Here is a 23,611-nt window from a genome sequence, read left to right on the forward strand (position 1 = left end):
ACAGTGTGTGTGTGTACCACAGTGTGTGTGTGTACTACAGTGTGTGTACCACAATGTGTGTGTGTGTACCACAGTGTGTGTGTGTGTACCACAGTGTGTGTGTGTGTACCACAGTGTGTGTACCACAGTGTGTGTGTGTGTACCACAGTGTGTGTGTGTGTACCACAGTGTGTGTGTGTGTACCACAATGTGTGTGTGTACCACAATGTGTGTGTGTGTACCACAGTGTGTGTGTGTACCACAGTGTGTGTGTGTACTACACAGTGTGTGTGTGTACTACACAGTGTGTGTACCACAGTGTGTGTGTACCACAGTGTGTGTGTACCACAGTGTGTGTGTACCACAATGTGTGTACCACAGTGTGTGTGTGTATGTGTGTGTACCACAACAGCGAGCGGAGCGCCGGGTGGCTAAAGCACAGCATGTTGGCACAGTAGGGGGCACAGGTGGTGCATCAGCCAGTCATCTCAGTCAGTCGACCCGTGGCACCTGGGTCTGCCCCGTGACCTCCTGCCAGCGGGCGTTCGACACTTCACGTGGCCTCAGGGTGCACATAGCCTGGCACAAGCGTCGTGGTGACGTCACCGCCACTTAGTGGCGAATGGCGGTTGTTGTTGTTGTTGTGTACCGCCGTGTAGGCCTCTCACCTCCCATCATGGGTGGACCTCCGCCACCGTCTGGTCGTGGTGCCTTGCACTGGTTGCACTCGTTACGCCACGAAAAGTTCATGTTGCCACACGCCCTGCACGGACACCACGGGTGAGTGAGCAGGTGAGCGAGTGGGTGAGTGAGTGAGCGGGTGAGCGAGTGAGCGGGTGAGTGGGTGAGCGAGTGGGTGAGCGGGTGAGTGGGTGAGCGGGCGAGTGGGTGAGTGAGCGGGTGGGTGAGCGGGTGGGTGAGCGAGTGGGTGAGCGGGTGAGCGAGTGCACTCGTTACGCCACGAAAAGTTCATGTTGCCACACGCCCTGCACGGACACCACGGGTGAGTGAGCAGGTGAGCGAGTGGGTGAGTGAGTGAGCGGGTGAGCGAGTGAGCGGGTGAGTGGGTGAGCGAGTGGGTGAGCGGGTGAGTGGGTGAGCGGGCGAGTGGGTGAGTGAGCGGGTGGGTGAGCGGGTGGGTGAGCGAGTGGGTGAGCGGGTGAGCGAGTGCACTCGTTACGCCACGAAAAGTTCATGTTGCCACACGCCCTGCACGGACACCACGGGTGAGTGAGCGGGTGAGCGGGTGAGCGGGCGAGTGGGTGGGTGGGTGAGCGGGTGAGTGGGTGAGCGGGCGAGTGGGTGAGCGGGTGAGCGGGTGGGTGAGCGAGTGAGCGGGTGAGCGAGTGGGTGAGCGGGTGCACTCGTTACGCCACGAAAAGTTCATGTTGCCACACGCCCTGCACGGACACCACGGGTGAGTGAGCGGGTGAGCGAGTGAGCGGGTGAGCGGGCGAGTGGGTGAGCGGGTGGGTGAGCGAGTGAGCGGGTGAGCGAGTGAGCGAGTGGGTGAGCGGGTGCACTCGTTACGCCACGAAAAGTTCATGTTGCCACACGCCCTGCACGGACACCCCGGGTGAGTGAGCAGGTGAGCGGGCGAGCGGGTGGGTGAGCGAGTGAGTGGGTGAGCGGGTGAGTGGGTGAGCGGGTGAGTTGGCGAGTGAGCGGGTGAGCGAGTGGGTGAGCGGGCGAGCGGTTGCACTCGTTACGCCACGAAAAGTTCATGTTGCCACACGCCCTGCACGGACACCCCGGGTGAGTGAGCGGGTGAGCGAGTGAGTGGGTCAGTGAGTGAGTGGGTGAGTGAGCGGGTGAGCAGGTGGGTGAGCAAGTGAGCGGGTGAGTGGGTGAGCGGGTGAGCAGGTGGGTGAGCGAGTGAGTGGGTGAGCGGGCGAGCGAGTGAATAGGTGGTTGAGTGAGTCCGAGCGAGTGAGCGTGTGTACACGAGTGAGTCTGCTTGAGTGATTCCAAGTGAGTCTGAGTGAGTGAGTATACGCAAGTCTGCGTGAGTCTGAGTGAGTGCGAGTGAGTGTGTGAGTCTGTGTGAGTGAGTCAGAGTGAGTGAGTCTGAGTGAGTGAGTCTATGAGTGAGTGAGTTTATGAGTGAGTTAGTCTATGAGTGAGTGAGTTTATGAGTGAGTCTATGAGTGAGTCTATGAGTGAGTCCATGAGTGAGTCCATGAGTGAGTGAGTCTGAGTGAGTGAGTGAGCGAGTCTGAGTGAGTGAGTCTGAGTGAGTGAGTGAGTCTAAGTGAGTGAGTGAGTCTGTGTGAGTGAGTCAGAGTGAGTGCGTGAGTCTGAGTGAGTGAGTCTAAGTGAGTGAGTCTGAGTGAGTGAGTCTGAGTGAGTGAGTCTGAGTGAGTGAGTGAGTCTGAGTGAGTGAGTCTGAGTGAGTCTAAGTGAGTGAGTCTGAGTGAGTGAGTGAGTCTAAGTGAGTGAGTCTGAGTGAGTGAGTGAGTCTGAGTGAGTGAGTGAGTCTGTGTGAATGAGTGAGTCTGAGTGAGTGAGTCTGAGTGAGTCTGAGTGAGTGAGAGTGAGTGAGTGAGTCTGAGTGAGTCTGAGTGAGTGAGTCTGAGTGAGTGAGTCTGTGTGAATGAGTGAGTCTGAGTGAGTGAGTCTGAGTGAGTCTGAGTGAGTGTGAGTGAGTCTGAGTGAGTGAGAGTGAGTGAGTGAGTCTGAGTGAGTCTGAGTGAGTGAGTCTGAGTGAGTGAGTCTGTGTGAATGAGTCTGAGTGAGTGAGTCTGAGTGAGTCTGAGTGAGTGTGAGTCTGAGTGAGTGAGAGTGAGTGAGTGAGTCTGAGTGAGTCTGAGTGAGTGAGTCTGAGTGAGTGAGTCTGTGTGAATGAGTGAGTCTGAGTGAGTGAGTCTGAGTGAGTCTGAGTGAGTGTGAGTGAGTCTGAGTGAGTGAGTCTGAGTGAGTGAGTCTGAGTGAGTGAGAGTGAGTGAGTCTGAGTGAGTCTGAGTGAGTCTGTGTGAGTCTAAGTGAGTCTGTGTGAATGAGTGAGTCTGAGTGAGTCTGTGTGAGTGAGTCTAAGTGAGTGAGTGAGTCTGAGTGAGTCTGTGTGAATGAGTGAGTCTGAGTGAGTGAGTGAGTCTGTGTGAGTGAGTCTGAGTGAGTGAGTCTGTGTGAGTGAGTCTGTGTGAATGAGTGAGTCTGAGTGAGTGAGTGAGTCTGAGTGAGTGAGTCTGAGTGAGTCTAAGTGAATGAGTGAGTGAGTGAGTCTGAGTGAGTGAGTCTGAGTGAGTGAGTCTGTGTGAGTGAGTGAGAGTGAGTCTGAGTGTGTGAGTGAGTCTGTGTGAGTGAGTGAGTCTGTGTGAGTGAGTCTGAGTGAGTGAGTCTGAGTGAGTGAGTGAGTCTGAGTGAGTGAGTCTGAGTGAGTCTAAGTGAATGAGTGAGTGAGTCTGTGTGAGTGAGTGAGTCTGAGTGAATCTGAGTGTGTGAGTGAGTCTGTGTGAGTTAGTGAGTCTGTGTGAGTGAGTCTGTGTGAGTGAGTGAGTCTGTGTGAGTGAGTCTGAGTGAGTGAGTCTGAGTGAGTGAGTGAGTCTGAGTGAGTGAGTCTGAGTGAGTCTAAGTGAATGAGTGAGTGAGTCTGTGTGAGTGAGTGAGTCTGAGTGAGTCTGAGTGTGTGAGTGAGTCTGTGTGAGTGAGTGAGTCTGTGTGAGTGAGTCTGTGTGAATGAGTGAGTCTGAGTGAGTGAGTCTAAGTGAGTCTGTGTGAGTGAGTCTGTGTGAGTGAGTCTGAGTGAGTGAGTCTGAGTGAATGAGTGAGTCTGAGTGTGTGAGTGAGTGAGTCTAAGTGAGTGAGTCTGTGTGAGTGAGTCTGTGTAAGTGAATCTGTGTGAGTCTGAGTGAGTCTGAGTGAGTGATTGAGTCTGTGTGAGTGAGTCTGAGTGAGTGAGTCTGAGTGAATGAGTGAGTGAGTCTGAGTGAGTCTGAGTGAGTCTGAGTGAGTGAGTCTGAGTGAGTGAGTGAGTCTGAGTGAGTGAGTCTGAGTGAGTCTAAGTGAATGAGTGAGTCTGAGTGAGTCTGTGTGAGTGAGTGAGTCTGAGTGAGTGAGTCTGAGTGAGTCTAAGTGAGTGAGTGAGTCTAAGTGAGTGAGTGAGTCTGTGTGAGTGAGTCTGTGTGAATGAGTGAGTCTGAGTGAGTGAGTCTGTGTGAGTGAGTGAGTCTGTGTGAGTGAGTGAGTCTGAGTGAGTGAGTCTGTGTGAATGAGTGAGTCTGAGTGAGTGAGTGAGTCTAAGTGAGTCTGAGGGGGTTTGCCCTCACGGGTTGGGGCATTGCCAGTCTCCCTCCCTGTGGGGGGTGTTGGGCCCCCCACCGCGGCCCCCAAAGCCACCGCCAAGGTCACGACCCCCCCAGCCGGGGCCTGCAACGCACACAAACAACAACAACAACAAGAGGGTGAGCTCGTGGGTGGGTGGGTGGGTGATCGAGTGGGCGAGTGGTGGGTGAGCGAGTGGGTGGGTGGGTGGGTGATCGAGTGGGCGAGTGGTGGGTGAGCGAGTGGGCGAGTGAGTGGGTGGGTGAGTGATCGAGTGGGCGAGTGAGTGGGTGGGTGAGTGATCGAGTGGGCGAGTGAGTGGGTGGGTGAGTGATCGAGTGGGCGAGTGGTGGGTGAGCGAGTGGGCGAGTGGTGGGTGGGTGAGTGATCGAGTGGGCGAGAGGGTAGTGGGTGAGCGAGTGAGTGGGTGGGTGAGTGATCGAGTGGGTGAGAGGGTAGTGGGTGAGCTCGTGGGTGGGTGGGGGAGTGATCGAGTGGGCGAGTGGTGGGTGAGCGAGTGGGTGAGTGGGTGGGTGGGTGAGTGATCGAGTGGGTGAGTGGTGGGTGAGCGAGTGGGCGAGTGAGTGGGTGGGTGAGTGATCGAGTGGGCGAGTGAGTGGGTGGGTGCGTGATCGAGTGGGTGAGAGGGTAGTGGGTGAGCGAGTGAGTGGGTGGGTGAGTGAATGAGGGGGTGAAAGAGTAGTGGGTGAGTGAGTGGGTGAGTGGGTGGGTGGATAGGTGATCGAGTGGGTGAGTGGTGGGTGAGCGAGTGGGCGAGTGAGTGGGTGGGTGAGTGATCGAGTGGGTGAGTGGTGGGTGAGCGAGTGGGCGAGTGAGTGGGTGGGTGAGTGATCGAGTGGGTGAGAGGGTAGTGGGTGAGTGAGTGATCGAGCGGGTGAGAGAGTAGTGGGTGGGTGAGTGAGTGGGTGGGTGAGTGAGTGAGTGGGTGGGTGAGTGAGTGAGTGAACGAGTGGGTGAGAGAGTAGTGGGTGGGTGAGTGAGTGAACGAGTGGGTGAGAGAAAAGTGGGCGAGCGAGTAGGTGGGCGAGTGAACGAGGGGGTGAGAGAAAAGTGGGCGAGCGAGTGGGTGGGTGAGCGAGTGGGTGAGTGAGTGAACAAGGGGGTGAAAGAGTAGCGAGTGAGTGAGTGGGTGAGCTAGTAGTGGGTGAGTGAGTGGGTGGGTAAGTGATCAAGTGGGTGAGCTAGTAGGTGGGTGAGCGATCAAGTGGGTGAGCTAAAAGCGGGTGAGGAAGTGGGCTAGCGAGTGGATGAGCGAGCGGGTGAGAAAGTGGGTGAGCGAGCGGGTGAGCGAGTGGGCGAGCGGGTGGTTGAGCGAGCGGGTGGGTGAGCGAGCGGGTGGGTGAGCGAGCGGGTGAGCGAGCGGGTGAGCGAGTGGGCGAGCGGGTTACCTCCCCGTCCCATGGGCATGCCCCGGCCGCCCATGCCCCCGCGCATGCCCATGTCCGTGCGGCGACGCGCAAACACCACCTTGAGCTTCTTGCCATTGAACTCCTTGCCTGGGAACGGCACACACACGCAATTATATACACACGCAATTATATACACACGCAATTATATACACACGCAATTATATACACACGCAATTATATACACACGCAATTATATACACACGCAATTATATACACACACAATTATACACACACACAATTATACACACACAATTATACACACACACAATTATACACACACGCAATTATATACACACACAATTATATACACACACACAATTATATACACACACACAATTATATACACACACGTATCTACACACACAAAGACAAACAAAGATCCCCCGTATAGCCTTAACAGACTGTAGGGGCAAGTGCTGTTAGCGAGCACCTATGAAGGCCGGCACGGTACACGAGGGGGTGGGTGGCCAGCTACCACGCCCGACCGCCTTTGTCTCCCTCAAGTGGCGATGTTTAACTGCACACCGCACCAGGTACTCAGATAATCGTCACCGGTGTTGGCCGTGAGCGGGAATCGAACCCGGGTCGCCAGGTTCGTAGCGCTAACCGCTACACACAGACACACACCTACACACGTATATACACACACACAGACACACACCTACACACGAATATACACACACACAGACACACACCTACACACGAATATACACACACACAGACACACACCTACACACGTATATACACACACACACACCTACACACGTATACACACACAGACACACACCTACACACGTATATACACACACACACACCTACACACGTATATACACACACACACACCTACACACGTATATACACACACACACACCTACACACGTATATACACACACACACACCTACACACGTATATACACACACACACACCTACACACGTATATACACACACACACACACGTATATACACACACACACACACGTATATACACACACACACACCTACACACGTATATACACACACACACACACGTATATACACACACACAGACACACACACGTATATACACACACGTATACACACACAGACACACCCACACACGTATACACACACAGACACACCTACACACGTATACACACACAGACACACCTACACACGTATACACACCTACACACGTATACACACACACACACCTACACACGTACACACGTATATACACACACACGTACACACGTATATACACACACACGTATATACACACACACCTACACACGTATATACACACACACACACCTACACACGTATATACACACACACAGACACACACACGTATATACACACACGTATACACACACAGACACACCCACACACGTATACACACACAGACACACACGTATATACACACATTCCTATATGCATACGTAGACACGTGTACACTCCAAAACGACACACCCCACACCCACACCCCACGCACTCCACACCCCCCTCACCGTCAAACCACTCGATGGCCGCCTTGGCTGTGGGGGGGTCTTCGAAGGAGACGGTCGCCTCGCCCTTGGGCCTGCCGGTCTCGCGGTCCGTGTAGACGTTGATCATGGGGCGCTCCGTGCGCTTGTTGATCTGACGGCAGCGGCGACAGCGGTGTACAGCGGTGTACAGCAGCAGTACAGTCACTCACCACTCACTCACTACACCACTCACTACACCACTCACTCACCACTCACTCACCCATACAGAGCTCTCACTCACCACTCACTCACCCATACAGCTCTCACTCACCACTCACTCACTCACCACTCGCTCACTACACCACTCACTCACTACACCACTCACTCACTACACCACTCACTACACCACTCACTCACCACTCACTCACCCATACAGAGCTCTCACTCACCACTCACTCACCCATACAGCTCTCACTCACCACTCACTCACTCACCACTCGCTCACTACACCACTCACTCCTCACTCACCACTCACTCACTCGCCACACAACAGATCTCACTCACCACTCACTCACCCATACAGCTCTCACTCACCACTCACTCACTCACACAACAGATCTCACTTACCACTCACTCACCCATACAGAGCTCACTCACCACTCACTCACTCACCCACACAGATCTCACTCACCACTCACTCACTCACCCACACAGATCTCACTCACCACTCACTCACCACTCACTCACCCATACAGAGCTCACTCACCACTCACTCACCCACACAACAGCTCTCACTCACTCACCACTCACTCACCCACACAGAGCTCTCACTCACCACTCACTCACCCACACAACAGCTCTCACTCACCCACCCACACAACAGCTCTCACTCACCCTCCACCTACTCACCCACCCACTCACCCTCTCACTCACCCACCAACTACTCACCCACCCACCCACCTCACCCACCCTCCCCACCGACCCTCCCCACCCACCTTGACGACGCCGACCTGCTTGAAGTGCTCCGCTATCTCCTCTGCGGTGATCTCTTCCCCCAGGCCCTGCACGAAGATGGTGTTGTTCTCAGAGTTGTCCACCTCGCCTGGTGGTGGAGGGGAGGGGGTGACATGGTGACTACCTCGCCTGGCACGCAGGAGGTCGTGGGTTAGATCACTATCATCACCACGATGTTGACTACCTCGCCTGGTACGCAGGAGGTCGTGGGTTACATCACTATCATCATAGCCACGGCGGCTGGGAGATGTTGACTACCTCGCCCGGTACGCAGGAGGTCGTGGGTTACATCACTATCATCACCACGGTGGCTGGGAGATGCTGACTACCTCGCCCGATATGCAGGAGGTCGTGGGTTAGATCTCTATCATCATGATCACCACGTTGACTGTGAGATGTTGACTACCTCGCCTGGTACGCAGGAGGTCGTGGGTTACATCACTATCATCACCACGGTGGCTGGGAGATGTTGACTACCTCGCCCGATATGCAGGAGGTCGTGGGTTAGATCACTATCATCACCACGATGTTGACTACTTCGCCAAGTACGCAGGAGGTCGTGAGTTAGATCACTATCATCACCACGATGTTGACTACCTCGCCCGGTATGCAGGAGGTCGTGGGTTAGATCACTATCATCACCACGGTGGCTGGGAGATGCTGACTACCTCGCCTGGTACGCAGGAGGTCGTGGGTTAGATCTCTATCATCATGATCACCACGTTGACTGTGAGATGTTGACTACCTCGCCTGGTACGCAGGAGGTCGTGGGTTAGATCACTATATTCATCACCATGGTGGCTGGGAGATGTTGACTACCTCGCCCGGTACACAGAAGGTCGTGGGTTAGATCCCGACCCTGACGATGCCTGCTGTTGCATATATAGTCTAAGCGGTGTGGCAGTGAGTAGCGGAGTGGGGGTGAGTAGCGGAGTGGGGGTGAGTAGGGGAGTGGGGGTGAGTAGGGGAGTGGGGGTGAGTAGCGGAGTGGGGGTGAGTAGCGAGGTGAGTAGCGAGGTGAGTGGCGAGGTGAGTGGCGAGGTGAGTGGCGAGCACTCACCATGGTCACGTTGCTCACGGCCCATGCTCGGATCTCTGGGAGCTGAGAGTCACGCAGATGGACACACACACAGACACACACACAGACACACACACAGACACACACACAGACACACACACAGACACACACACAGACACACACACAGACACACACACAGACACACACACAGACACACACACAGAAACACACACAGACACACACACACAGAAACACACACAGACACACACACACACACAGACACACACACAGACACACACACAGACACACGCGTCAGCACAACCATCGCATCGAACCGAGTCGGCACCATCGCCGCGCCATCACCGACCCCAAGCCTGGCCACCTCGACCATCGTCCGCCCGTCATCAACATCGTCACCGTCACGGCATCAACAAAACATCGGCAGCATCGCCATCGCCCCCACCGGTACACGAACATCGCCACCGCCGTCACACCAACATCGCCACCGTCACACCAACATCACCACCGTCACACCAACATCGCCACCGTCACACCAACATCACCACCGTCACACCAACATCACCGCCGCCGCCGCCACAAGGTGGTTCGCACGGTTAACACCGCCACGGCACGGTCTGCCGCCGCCCGGCAACGTCGCGGCGAACAGCGCAGGCATCTCCCGTCACCGCCATCAACGTCGCCGTGGACATCGCCCCCCGCCATCGCCCCCCGCCACCGCCGCCGACATCATCATCATCGCCGACATCATCATCATCGCCGACATCATCATCATCGCCGACATCATCATCATCGCCGACATCATCATCATCGCCGACATCATCATCATCGCCGACATCATCATCATCGCCGACATCATCATCATCGCCGACATCATCATCATCGCCGACGACATCATCATCATCGCCGACGACATCATCATCATCGCCGACGACATCATCATCATCGCCGACATCATCATCGCCGACATCGCCGACATCATCATCGCCGACATCATCACCGCCATCGCGACAAAACTGCAGCGGCCACCCTTACGAACACCGCCGACATCGTGCGTGAGTGAGTGAGTGAGTGCGTGCGTCTGCCGGCACCAACGCTGTGTGGACGCCACGGTGGCTCGGAGATGTTGGCTACCTCGCCCGGTACGCAGGAGGTCGTGGGTTAGATCTCTATCATCATCATCACCACAGGTGGCTGTGAGATGTTGGCTACCTCGCCCGGTACGCAGGAGGTCGTGGGTTCGATCTCTATCATCATCACCACGGTGGCTCGGAGATGTTGGCTACCTCGCCCGGTACGCAGGAGGTCGTGGGTTAGGGTACGCAGGAGGTCGTGGGTTAGATCGCTATCATCATCACAGGTGGCTGTGAGATGTTGACTACCTCGCCTGGTACGCAGGAGGTCGTGGGTTCGATCTCTATCATCATAGCCACGTTGGCTGGGAGATGTTGGCTACCTCGCCCGGTACACAGGAGGTCGTGGGTTAGATCACGATCATCATCACCATGTTGGCTGTGAGATGTTGACTACCTCGCCCGGTACGCAGGAGGTCGTGGGTTCGATCTCTATCATCATCACCACAGGTGGCTGTGAGATGTTGGCTACCTCGCCCGGTACGCAGGAGGTCGTGGGTTAGATCTCTATCATCACCACGTTGGCTGTGAGATGTTGACTACCTCGCCTAGTACGCAGGTCGTGGGTTAGATCTCCATCATCATCACAGGTGGCTGTGAGATGTTGGCTACCTCGCCCGGTACGCAGGAGGTCGTGGGTTCGATCACTATCATCATCATCACAGGTGGCTCGGAGATGTTGGCTACCTCGCCCGGTACGCAGGAGGTCGTGGGTTAGATCTCTATCATCATCATCACAGGTGGCTGTGAGATGTTGACTACCTCGCCCGGTACGCAGGAGGTCGTGGGTTAGATCTCTATCATCATCACCACAGGTGGCTCTGAGATGTTGGCTACCTCGCCCAGTACGCAGGAGGTCGTGGGTTCGATCTCTATCATCATCACCACGTTGGCTGTGAGATGTTGGCTACCTCGCCCGGTACGCAGGAGGTCGTGGGTTAGATCTCTATCATCATCATCACAGGTGGCTCGGAGATGTTGACTACCTCGCCTGGTACGCAGGAGGTCGTGGGTTCGATCTCTATCATCATCACCACGTTGGCTGTGAGATGTTGACTACCTCGCCTGGTACGCAGGTCGTGGGTTAGATCACGATCATCATCACAGTGCCTCGGAGATGTTGACTACCTCGCCCGGTACGCAGCTGCTGCATATTCGGAGTCTGCGTCTCTCTCCCCGTGGCCGCTTTAAGATTGTTAGAATCGACGTCGCACGATTCAAGCGCCTGGCTACCGCTAGGAATTCTCCCACACGTTGACGATGTCAGCCACTGTGGTCGGGCTGTTATCATTCCGTGCGACGATTGTCCAGTCACCGCTTGTCTATCCGATGAGGAGCCTCGCCAGCAGGAACAATTAAAAAAAAAAAAATTTGTTTAGTTTTAAAGTTTAGTAGCGCTAGCAGAACAGCGCCAAGGCAAGGTCTGCCACTAACGCCAACATCGCCATCGCCACAAACTGTAAGCACACCATCGCCACCGCTACCGACATCGCCAGCTCCCACACACGCGCGTGTGTGTGTGTGTGTGCGTGCGTGCGTCCTTAACACTAACAAACAGCAACCCGTACCCATCACGCTCGGCGCCTGGCCACCCATCGCCATCATCATCATCATCGTCATCATCGTAATCATCATCATCGTCGTTAACATCATCATCATCATCACGAAACACTGGACCGCCATCACCACCGCGGCCCAACATCGCCATCTCCACACGAGTGACGTGCGTGTAGCGTCGGAAACGCTAACAAACATCGACGCCACCACCTCCCGCCATCACCACGGACACCGCCACCGTCACCATAAACATCACCGCAGCCGCCATCACCACCCCAACATCACCGCCGCCGCCGCCGCCATCACCACCCCAACATCATCGCCGCCGCCGCCGCCTTATCTACCTACATCACCGCCGCTGCTATCACCACCACATCATCACCGCCGCCGTCATCACCGTAACATCACCGTAACATCACCGTAACATCACCGTAACATCACCGTAACATCACCGTAACATCACCGTAGCGCCGATCTCGCGCCCGTGTCAATGATTCCCGCGCCATCACTACCACCACTGCCACCATAACAACAACGCTCAATCGCCCGCGTCACCGTCTCTTCCGCCATCACTACCAACATCACCGCCGCCACCATCGCTACCAACATCATCATCACCGCCGCCGCCATCACCATAACACCGCCATCGCTACCAACATCATCACCACCATCGCTACCATCAACATAACACCGCCATCGCTACCAACATCACCGTAACACCGCCATCGCTACCAACAACATCATCACCGCCGCTGCCATCACCATAACACCGCCATCGCTACCAACATCACGGCCGCCACCATCGCTACCAACATCATCATCACCACCGCCATCACCATAACACCGCCATCGCTACCAACATCATCATCACCGCCGCCATCACCATAACACCGCCATCGCTACCAACATCACCGCCGCCACCATCGCTACCAACATCATCATCACCGCCGCTGCCATCACCATAACACCGTCATCGCTACCAACATCATCATCACCGCCATCACCATAACACCGCCATCGCTACCAACATCATCATCACCGCCGCCATCACCGTAACACCGCCATCGCTACCAACATCACCGCCGCCACCATCGCTACCAACATCATCAACATCACCACCGCCATCACCATAACACCGCCATCGCTACCAACATCATCACCGCCGCTGCCATCACCATAACACCGTCATCGCTACCAACATCACCGCCATCTCTACCATCATCACCGCCACTACCACAAGATCGCTGGAGTGCCCGCATCACCAATTCTCCCACCATCGCTACCAACATCATCACCAGCACCATCACTACCAACAAGATGTTAAATAATGTGTGGGAGCCAGAGGAACATCCCTGTCGCACCCCAAGGTGTACAGGGAATGGCTCCGAATCCCAGCCACGTAGTTTTACCCGGGCCCGCTCACCATCATGAAGGTCCTTAATGATCGTGAGCAGGGGGTCAGGGACTCCGAAAGCACGAAGAACAACCCAGAGCCCAGGCCTTGACCAGGTCAATAAAGCAGAGATGTAGTTCTTGTTGGAATTCCCTACACCTCTGCTGTAGCAGACGGACAGAAAATATGGCATCTGTGCAGGACCGCCCTTTCCTGAAACCGCATTGGGGCTCCGCAAGCCTCTCCTCAGCGTGCCTGGCAAGGCGATGTTGAATAATCCTTGCCAGGACCTTTCCCGGCACACTGAGGAGTGACATGCCCCTGTAGTTGTTACAGTCTGTGCGGTCCCCCTTCTTAAAGAGGGGGACCACCAGGGCATCCTTTCCAATCCTGCGGAACCCGTCCAGTGGTCCAGCCCGTTGTTATGATGTCATGTAGGGCAGTCTGTGCACAAACGCCAACCCTCCCTCAGCATTTCTCTTGGGAGATCATCTCTGCCCGGTGCCGCCTTTCCTGGTCTCAAGACTCCGGATCGCCCTCGGTACTTCCTCACACAGATGGCACCTCGGCCAGCCACTCACACAGGGGGTCACAGCTACTTCTAGGATTTGAGGCACTGCAACATCAGGACCCACCCAAGGGACATCCTTCCGATCCTCTGCGGAACCCGTCCGGTGGTCGAGACAGCTGTGATCATATCCTTAGTTCTCTCGGTAAAGTCACGTTGAAGGGAAACAACAAAATAATAAAATAAATATATAAAACTTCAAAAAAAATTCTCACGACGTTTCGACCACAACACAAACGGTCATCTTCAGGTGTGTTGGTTTGTGTTATGGTCGAAACGTCGTTGAGAATTTTTATTGTTTTATACATATTTTATTATTTCGCTGTTTCCCTTCAACGTGACTTTACCTAAAGGACTAAGAATATGATTTACTGCAGTCACGAAAGCTTTAAATCAAAATTTAATATGATTTACTGCAGTCACGAAAGCTTTAAATCAGCTGTGATAGTGTCATAATTAGGGCGAGTCTCGCACACAGAAGCCACCCCACTCAAGCCTGCAACAGGCTGCTGGGGTAAGTGCGCTGTGAGCAAGTAGCACCCAGTAATCCTGGGGACCAGGGCCTCGGGATCAGTGTCCTGGGGTCCAGGGCCTCGGGATCAGTGGCCTGGGGACCAGGGCCTCGGGATCAGTGTCCTGGGGACCAGGGTCTCAGGATCAGGGCCTCAGGATCAGGGCCTCGGGATCAGTGTCCTGGGGACCAGGGTCTCGGGATCAGTGGCCTGGGGACCAGGGTCTCAGGATCAGGGCCTCGGGATCAGTGTCCTGGGGACCAGGGCCTCAGGATCAGGGCCTCAGCATCAGTGTCCTGGGGACCAGGGTCTCAGGACCAGGGCCTCAGGATCAGTGCCCTGGGGACCAGGGCGAGGGGCTTGAGTGAGCATAGGGGCCTCGCTGGGGAGGGGTAAGGGGGGGGGTCCCAGAGTGTTATCCGACAGAGCCCCCCCCCCCGCCGCTCGCTCGCTCGTCCGCCCGTGGTCCAGCGAGCGGAGGAGCCCCTCGCAGGCCGAGACGGCGCGGCACGCGTCCGCAACACCAAGTGTCCCCCCCCACCACCACCCCCCACCCACCACCACCCCCCACCCACCACCCACCCACCCCCCCAACTATCCCCGCGGCTTTTCCTTTCCCGCGTCCTTGCGGCTTCTTCCCGAGACGTCTTCATCTTCTTGTTCTTGTTCTTCTTGTTCTTCATCTTCTTGTTCTTCGTCTTCTTGTTCTTCTTCTTCAAGAGAGAGTGTGTTACAAAAAAAATTCGCGGCAACAAAAAAACAAACCATCGGCCACGCGGGGTTTTGCGACCGACATCACCATCACCACCATCATCACCATCACCACCAGCATCATCATCATCATCATCACCACCATCATCATCACCACACAGGGTTTTGCGACCAACATCACCATCATCACCACGCAGGGTTTTGCGACCAACATCACCATCATCACCACGCAGGGTTTTGCGACCAACATCACCATCACCACACAGGGTTTTGCGACCGACATCACCATCACCATCATCACCACACAGGGTTTTGCGACCAACACCATCACCACCATCACCACACAGGGTGTTTTTTTTTGGGGGGGGGGAGGGGTTAGCTCACGTAAATATATAAATTGGCTTCCTCACTAATTTGCTAATCGGCACCCCTTACAAATTGGCTAATTGGCAAACCTCGCTGATTGGCCGTGTCAATTAGTAAGGTTTGCCGCGTAAACAGATCGCAGCCAATGTCTACGTGACACTAAACCTCACTAATTGGCTGTCGGGTGGTGGCAGGTTTAACTACACAATACTGTACACTACGCTAAACACTACTATACATTACACTATACACTAGTAAACACTAAACACTACTATACACTACGCTAAACACTACTATACACTACGCTAAACACTACTATACATTACACTAGTAAACACTATACACTAAGCTAAACACTACACAATACACACTACTATACACTACGCTAAACACTACTATACACTATGCTAAACACTACTATACACTACACTAAACACTACTATACACTACGATAAACACTACTATACACTACGCTATACACTACTAGAGACTACGCTGAGCACTACTAGACACTACGCTGAGCACTACTAGACACTACGCTGAGCACTACTAGACATTACGCTAAACACTACTATACACTACACTATACACTAGTAAACACTATACACTACGCTAAACACTGCTATACACTACGATAGACACTACTATACACTACGCTAGACACTACTATACACTACGCTAAACACTACTATACACTACGCTAGACACTACTATACACTACGCTAGACACTAAGCTAAACACTACTCTATACACTACACTATACACTACGCTAAACACAACTATACACTACACTATACGCTACACTATACGCTACACTATACGCTAAACACTACTCTATACACTACGCTAAACACTACTCTATACACTATACGCTAAACAATACTCTATACACTACTACACACTACTATACGCTACGCTACAGAACTACACTACACACTACACTCAGTACTATAACCCCTACACACGAGTTCTGTACCGAGTAACGAATTGGCACGCCCTGTTCACGGGACACTCAACATCACCAATTCCCCGTGTCGGTCGGCCGGCCGGGCGGTCGGCCGGCCGGGCTTCTTTCACAACACGTTTGCACATTTGCGCGACCGGACCCAAAACAGCAACCCGGATTGCCAACAGCGAACAACTCGGGGCCCCCCGGGGGCCGAGCGCTTTTCCTTCCGAGCCAAAAAGTCAAATCAACAAAGCGGCGACCGTCGACGAGGAGGGGTCGGATGGGTCGGATGGAAAACGCGAAGCGGAAGCCGCGGCAAAACGTGGAACTCATTAGTACACACACACACACAGAGGGAACACCACAAACACACACACCCCCACATTCCCGCTGAACGTTTGACCTGCGAACTTTCAGAGATACCAACAAACCTGGTCCATAACGTAGGTTGTTCTTTCTAGGGCTAGCGGCATCCGAATCTGCAGAACGTGAAGAACCTGCGGCATCTACATCTACAGAACGTGAAGAACCGGTGGCATCTACAGAACGTGAAGAACCAGTGGCATATACATCTGCAGAAAGTGAAGAACCAGTGGCATCTACATCTGCAGAACCAGCGGCATCTACAGAACGTCAAGAACCAGTGGCATCTACATCTGCAGAACGTGAACAACCAGTGGCATCTACTTCTGCAGAACGTTAAGAACCAGTGGCATCTACATCTGCAGAACGTGAACAACCAGTGGCATCTACTTCTGCAGAACGTTAAGAACCAGTGGCATCTACATCTGCAGAACGTAAAGAACCAGTGGCATCTACATCTGCAGAACGTGAACAACCAGTGGCATCTACATCTACAGAACGTGAAGAACCAGTGGCATCTACAGAACGTCAAGAACCAGTGGCATCTACATCTGCAGAAAGTGAAGAACCAGCGGCATCTACTTCTGCAGAACGTGAAGAACCAGTGGCATCTACATCTGCAGAACGTGAAGAACCAGTGGCATCTACATCTGCAGAACGTGAAGAACCAGCGGCATCTACAGAACGTCAAGAACCAGTGGCATCTACATCTGCAGAAAGTGAAGAACCAGTGGCATCTACATAACGTTAAGAACCAGTGGCATCTACATCTACAGAACGTTAAGACCAGTGGCATCTACATCTACAGAACGTTAAGAACCAGTGGCATCTACATCTACAGAACGTTAAGACCAGTGGCATCTACATCTACAGAACGTTAAGAACCAGTGGCATCTACATCTACAGAACGTCAAGAACCAGTGGCATCTACATCTACAGAACGTTAAGAACGTGGCATCTACATCTACAGAACGTTAAGAACCAGTGGCATCTACATCTACAGAACGTTAAGAACCAGTGGCATCTACATCTACAGAACGTTGAGAACCAGTGGCATCTACATCTGCAGAACGTTAAGAACCAGTGGCATCTACATCTGCAGAACCAGCGGCATCTACAGAACGTCAAGAACCAGTGGCATCTACATCTGCAGAACGTTAAGAACCAGTGGCATCCACTTCTGCAGAACGTGAAGAACCAGTGGCATCTACATCTACAGAACGTTAAGAACCAGTGGCATCTACATCTACAGAACGTTAAGAACCAGTGGCATCTACTTCTGCAGAACCAGTGGCATCTACAGAACGTTAAGAACCAGTGGCATCTACATCTACAGAACGTGAAGAACCAGTGGCATCTATTTCTGCAGAACATGAAGAACCAGTGGCATCTACATCTGCAGAACGTGAAGAACCAGTGGCATCTACATCTGCAGAACGTGAAAAACCAGTGGCATCTACATCTGCAGAAAGAACCAGTGGCATCTACATCTGCAGAAAGAACCAGTGGCATCTACATCTGCAGAACGTGAAGAACCAGTGGCATCTACTTCTGCAGAACGTTAAGAACCAGTGGCATCTACTTCTGCAGAACCAGCGGCATCTACAGAACGTTAAGAACCAGTGGCATCTACTTCTGCAGAACGTCAAGAACCAGTGGCATCTACATCTACAGAACGTGAAGAACCAGTGGCATCTACATCTGCAGAACGTTAAGAACCAGTGGCATCTACATCTACAGAACGTTAAGAACCAGTGGCATCTACATCTACAGAACGTTAAGACCAGTGGCATCTACATCTACAGAACGTTAAGAACCAGTGGCATCTACATCTGCAGAACGTTAAGAACCAGTGGCATCTACATCTGCAGAACCAGCGGCATCTACAGAACGTCAAGAACCAGTGGCATCTACATCTGCAGAACGTTAAGAACCAGTGGCATCCACTTCTGCAGAACGTCAAGAACCAGTGGCATCTACATCTACAGAACGTTAAGAACCAGTGGCATCTACATCTACAGAACGTTAAGAACCAGTGGCATCTACATCTACAGAATGTTAAGAACCAGTGGCATCTACAGAACGTTGAGAACCAGTGGCATCTACATCTGCAGAACGTTAAGAACCAGTGGCATCTACATCTGCAGAACCAGCGGCATCTACAGAACGTCAAGAACCAGTGGCATCTACATCTGCAGAACGTTAAGAACCAGTGGCATCCACTTCTGCAGAACGTGAAGAACCAGTGGCATCTACATCTACAGAACGTTAAGAACCAGTGGCATCTACATCTACAGAACGTTAAGAACCAGTGGCATCTACTTCTGCAGAACCAGTGGCATCTACAGAACGTTAAGAACCAGTGGCATCTACATCTACAGAACGTGAAGAACCAGTGGCATCTATTTCTGCAGAACATGAAGAACCAGTGGCATCTACATCTGCAGAACGTGAAGAACCAGTGGCATCTACATCTGCAGAACGTGAAGAACCAGTAGCATCTACATCTACAGAACGTGAAGAACCAGTGGCTTCTACATCTGCAGAAAGAACCAGTGGCATCTACATCTGCAGAAAGAACCAGTGGCATCTACATCTGCAGAACGTGAAGAACCAGTGGCATCTACTTCTGCAGAACGTTAAGAACCAGTGGCATCTACTTCTGCAGAACCAGCGGCATCTACAGAACGTTAAGAACCAGTGGCATCTACTTCTGCAGAACGTCAAGAACCAGTGGCATCTACATCTACAGAACGTGAAGAACCAGTGGCATCTACATCTGCAGAACGTTAAGAACCAGTGGCATCTACATCTACAGAACGTTAAGAACCAGTGGCATCTACATCTACAGAACGTTAAGACCAGTGGCATCTACATCTACAGAACGTTGAGAACCAGTGGCATCTACATCTGCAGAACGTTAAGAACCAGTGGCATCTACATCTGCAGAACCAGCGGCATCTACAGAACGTCAAGAACCAGTGGCATCTACATCTGCAGAACGTTAAGAACCAGTGGCATCCACTTTTGCAGAACGTGAAGAACCAGTGGCATCTACATCTACAGAACGTTAAGAACCAGTGGCATCTACATCTACAGAACGTTAAGAACCAGTGGCATCTACTTCTGCAGAACCAGTGGCATCTACAGAACGTTAAGAACCAGTGGCATCTACATCTACAGAAAGTGAAGAACCAGTGGCATCTACAACTGCAGGAGATGACGCACCTTTTAAAGCCATGCGTGCGTGTTTAGTGTACACGCCGTCGCAGAATCGCTTGAAATCGACAGGGACTAAAGTTGGGCTTACAAACAAATCGACTCGCAGACATTTGGAACCCAACTCGACCCTAACTAGAGGCGTCCCTGTCTGTGTGTGTATATGCATGCGGTAAATAAACCTCACTCTGACAACAGGTGGGATGGATTTACATTATTAGACCTCCTTTGCCAGTAACAAAATAGAGTAATAGGTTTTCCCTTTTTAACTAACGCCTTTTGGCGTCTTCTGGTCCAACACCAGTGGAGACTAGGCTCTAAGAAAAGCCATCTCTTGGGTGTGCACCAATCAAATTCAAGGACAGTGCCAATATCATTATCAGAGTTCTCTCTTTTGTTTGCATTTTGACTGCTTGTGTTGTGGTCATTGCAAACACGATGCCTTGAATAAAGGTGTCAGTTTTCATGCCAGTTAAAAGGGTAAAACCTATTTACTATATCTTGTTACTGGCAAATGAGGTCTCATAATGTAAAGGTGGGATGGATGTTACTCAAAGACGGTTCGAAATTCCAACAGAGGGTTAAACGCGACCGTGATCATTGTCATTCGCGGAGGCATCGCCAAAAAAGGTCTTGGCACTTAAACCGCACGGACGAATTTGTTCCAAAGTCTTGAGACCCGGATCTCAGGACCAGCGTCTTGAGACCCGGATCTCAGGATCAGAACCTCGAGTCTCAGGATGATCGCAGTCTTGAGACCGGCTCTCAGGATGACCAAAACTCCCCCCCACCCCCTACCTACCTACACCCCCGCCGGTTAAGAACCATCATCACCATCATCGTCATCATCACCATCACCGTCATCATCACCATCATCATCACCATCATCGTCATCATCACCGTCGTCATCATCGTCGTCATCAACGCCCCTCCGTATCGCCCTCTCGAGACCCTCGGTTCTCGAGATCCCGAGACCCTCGGTTCTCGATACCCCCGGTTCTCGAGACCCCCGGTTCTCGAGACCCCCGGTTCTCGAGATCCCGAGTCCCCGGATCTCGAGACCCCCGGTTCTCGAGATCCCGAGTCCCCGGTTCTCGAGACCCCCGGTTCTCGAGATCCCGAGTTCCCGGTTCTTGATACCCCCGGTTCTCGAGATCCCGAGTCCCCGGTTCTCGAGACCCCGGTTCTCGAGATCCCGAGACCCCGGTTCTCGATACCCCCGGTTCTCGAGATCCCGAGTCCCCCCCCTGTCTCAAGATGTTGGACCTAAGACCCCCACCCACCCCCACGAACATGGCAGAGGGAGGGGGGGGAGCGGAAAGTCCACATTGCCGTGACAGGGCCAGGTCCAGCAAAAGGACGACCGTGAGTTTTGCGTTGACCGCGGGCCGGAGTAAGGCGTGACGGCGGCGAGTTGATGATGGTGACGGTGATGATGGTGACCGTGACCGTGACGGTGATGATGGTGACCGTGACGGTGATGATGGTGACCGTGACGGTGATGATGGTGACCGTGACGATGATGATCGTGATGATTGTGATGCCACTATAGATGATGATGGTGCCGCTATTGACGGTGATGGTGGTGCTATTGACGGTGATAATGGTGTCACTATAGATGGCGGTGCCGCTATTGACGGTGATGATGGTGCCACTATTGATGATGGTGCCGCTATTGACGGTGATGATGGTGGTGCCACTATTGATGATGATGGTGCCGCTATTGACGGTGATGATGATGCCACTATAGATGATGGTGGTACCACTATTGATGATGGCGGTGCCGCTATTGACGGCGATGGTGGTATTGATGGTGCCGCTACAGACGATGCCACTATTGATGGTGCCGCTACTGATGGTGGTGATGGTGCTGCTATTGACGGTGATGATGATGCCACTATAGATGATGATGGTGCTGCTATTGACGGTGATGATGGTGCTGCTATTGACGGTGATGATGGTGGTGCCACTATAGATGATGGTGGTGCCACTATTGATGATGGTGGTACCACTATTGATGATGGCGGTGCCGCTATTGACGGTGATGGTGGTTTTGATGGTGCCGCTATAGACGATGATGGTGCCGCTACTGATGGTGGTGATGACGCTGCTATTGACGGTGATGGTGGTATTGATGGTGCCGCTACAGACGATGCCACCATTGATGGTGCCGCTATTACGGTGGTGATGACGCCGCTATTGACGGCGATGGCGATGATGCTGCCAGTGATGTCACCAATGGGCGCGATGTTTCTGACCATGACGAACAATCCCTAACCCTTCCCATCAACACAATCACCGCCACCGCCACCGCCGCCGCCAACTCCTAGGCCGACGCAATCCACTTGGTCCCGTCACGGGAACGTGGACAAACCACCACAGCATCAACAACAACGACCGCTCGCACCTTTCCTTCCGCACTTACCACCGTGCATACCGTAGGGTAGTCTCTCTCCACTGCTGCGTCAAACGGGGAAGGGGGGGGGGAGGTAAGAGGCAGGATGAGGAGGACGTTCAGGGTTTATGCATCGAGGGCCGATTAAACACCACTGCTGGCTAGGCCACCACCACCACCACCACCCCCCCACCACCACCACCACCTACCACCTCCCTTACACCTCGAACTAAACGACCAAGCCCTCACTTAAAACCTCCAGGTGGGCGTAGCGGGGATGGCGCCAACGAACCCGGCGGAGGGACCGAATTCGATTCCCGCTCACGGCCGCCACCACCACCGGCACCGGTGGACACCGATTGGCCGAACCGGTGCCTGGGGCCTCCCCGCGTAAGTCAACTCGGGCTCGGGCGAGCAGCCGGCGGCGGTGTGCTCGGTTAACATCGCTGGCACTTGGGACTCACACGGGAGACTCCCAATAGGTGTCACAAAGACAGACTCGCACAGAGACGAAGACACCCAGACTCGCACAGAGGAAGCCACAGACTCACACAGACACCCATGTAGACCCACAGACTCGCAGAGACACCCACAGACTCACACAGATTCACAGACACCCACAGACTCAGACATCCATGTAGACCCACAGACTCGCACAGAGACACCCACAGACTCACAGACACACCCACAGACTCACAGACACCCATATAGACCCACAGACTCACAGAGACACCCACAGACTTACATACACCCATATAGACCCACACAGACCCACAGAAAGGCTCACAAAGACACCCAGACTCACACAGAGACACGCAGACTCAACAGACACCCATATAGACCCACACACTGACACATCCACAGACTCACAGAGACACCCACAAACTCACACAGACACCCATATAGACCCGCAGACTCGCACAGAGACACCCACAGATTCACAAACACCCATACAGACCCACACAGACCCACAGAAAGGCTCACAAAGACACCCAGACTAACACAGAGACACGCAGACTCAACAGACACCCATATAGACCCACAGAAAGGCTCACAAAGACACCCAGACTCACACAGAGACACGCAGACTCAACAGACACCCATATAGACCCACACACTCAGAGACATCCACAGACTCGCACAGACACTCAGACTCACACAGACACCAATATTGACCCACAGACTCACACAGAGACACACACACGACTCAGAGACACCCAGACTCACACAGACACCCATATAGACCCACAGACTCGCACAGAGACAGAGACACACACGA

At 53.3% G+C, this 23,611-nt stretch overlaps 1 protein-coding gene across 1 annotated transcript in view; it reads right to left on the minus strand.

Annotated features, from left to right (window-relative positions):
- LOC142907867 (RNA-binding protein FUS-like) overlaps positions 1-23,611 on the minus strand; it is a 63,312-nt gene that overhangs the window by 23,745 nt on the left and 15,956 nt on the right. The window contains exons 3-8 of the mRNA XM_076057758.1: positions 9,190-9,231; positions 8,111-8,217; positions 7,158-7,287; positions 5,649-5,756; positions 4,245-4,344; positions 648-742 (exon numbers count right to left, since the gene is read on the minus strand). Of these exons, the coding sequence (XP_075913873.1) occupies positions 648-742; positions 4,245-4,344; positions 5,649-5,756; positions 7,158-7,287; positions 8,111-8,217; positions 9,190-9,231 (582 nt within the window). The remainder of the gene's footprint in view (positions 1-647; positions 743-4,244; positions 4,345-5,648; positions 5,757-7,157; positions 7,288-8,110; positions 8,218-9,189; positions 9,232-23,611) is intronic.

Source organism: Petromyzon marinus, chromosome 84, assembly GCF_048934315.1.
Source record: "Petromyzon marinus isolate PM22_M1 ecotype Great Lakes invasive population chromosome 84, UKy_Petmar_22M1.pri1.0, whole genome shotgun sequence".
Lineage (NCBI taxonomy): Eukaryota > Metazoa > Chordata > Hyperoartia > Petromyzontiformes > Petromyzontidae > Petromyzon > Petromyzon marinus.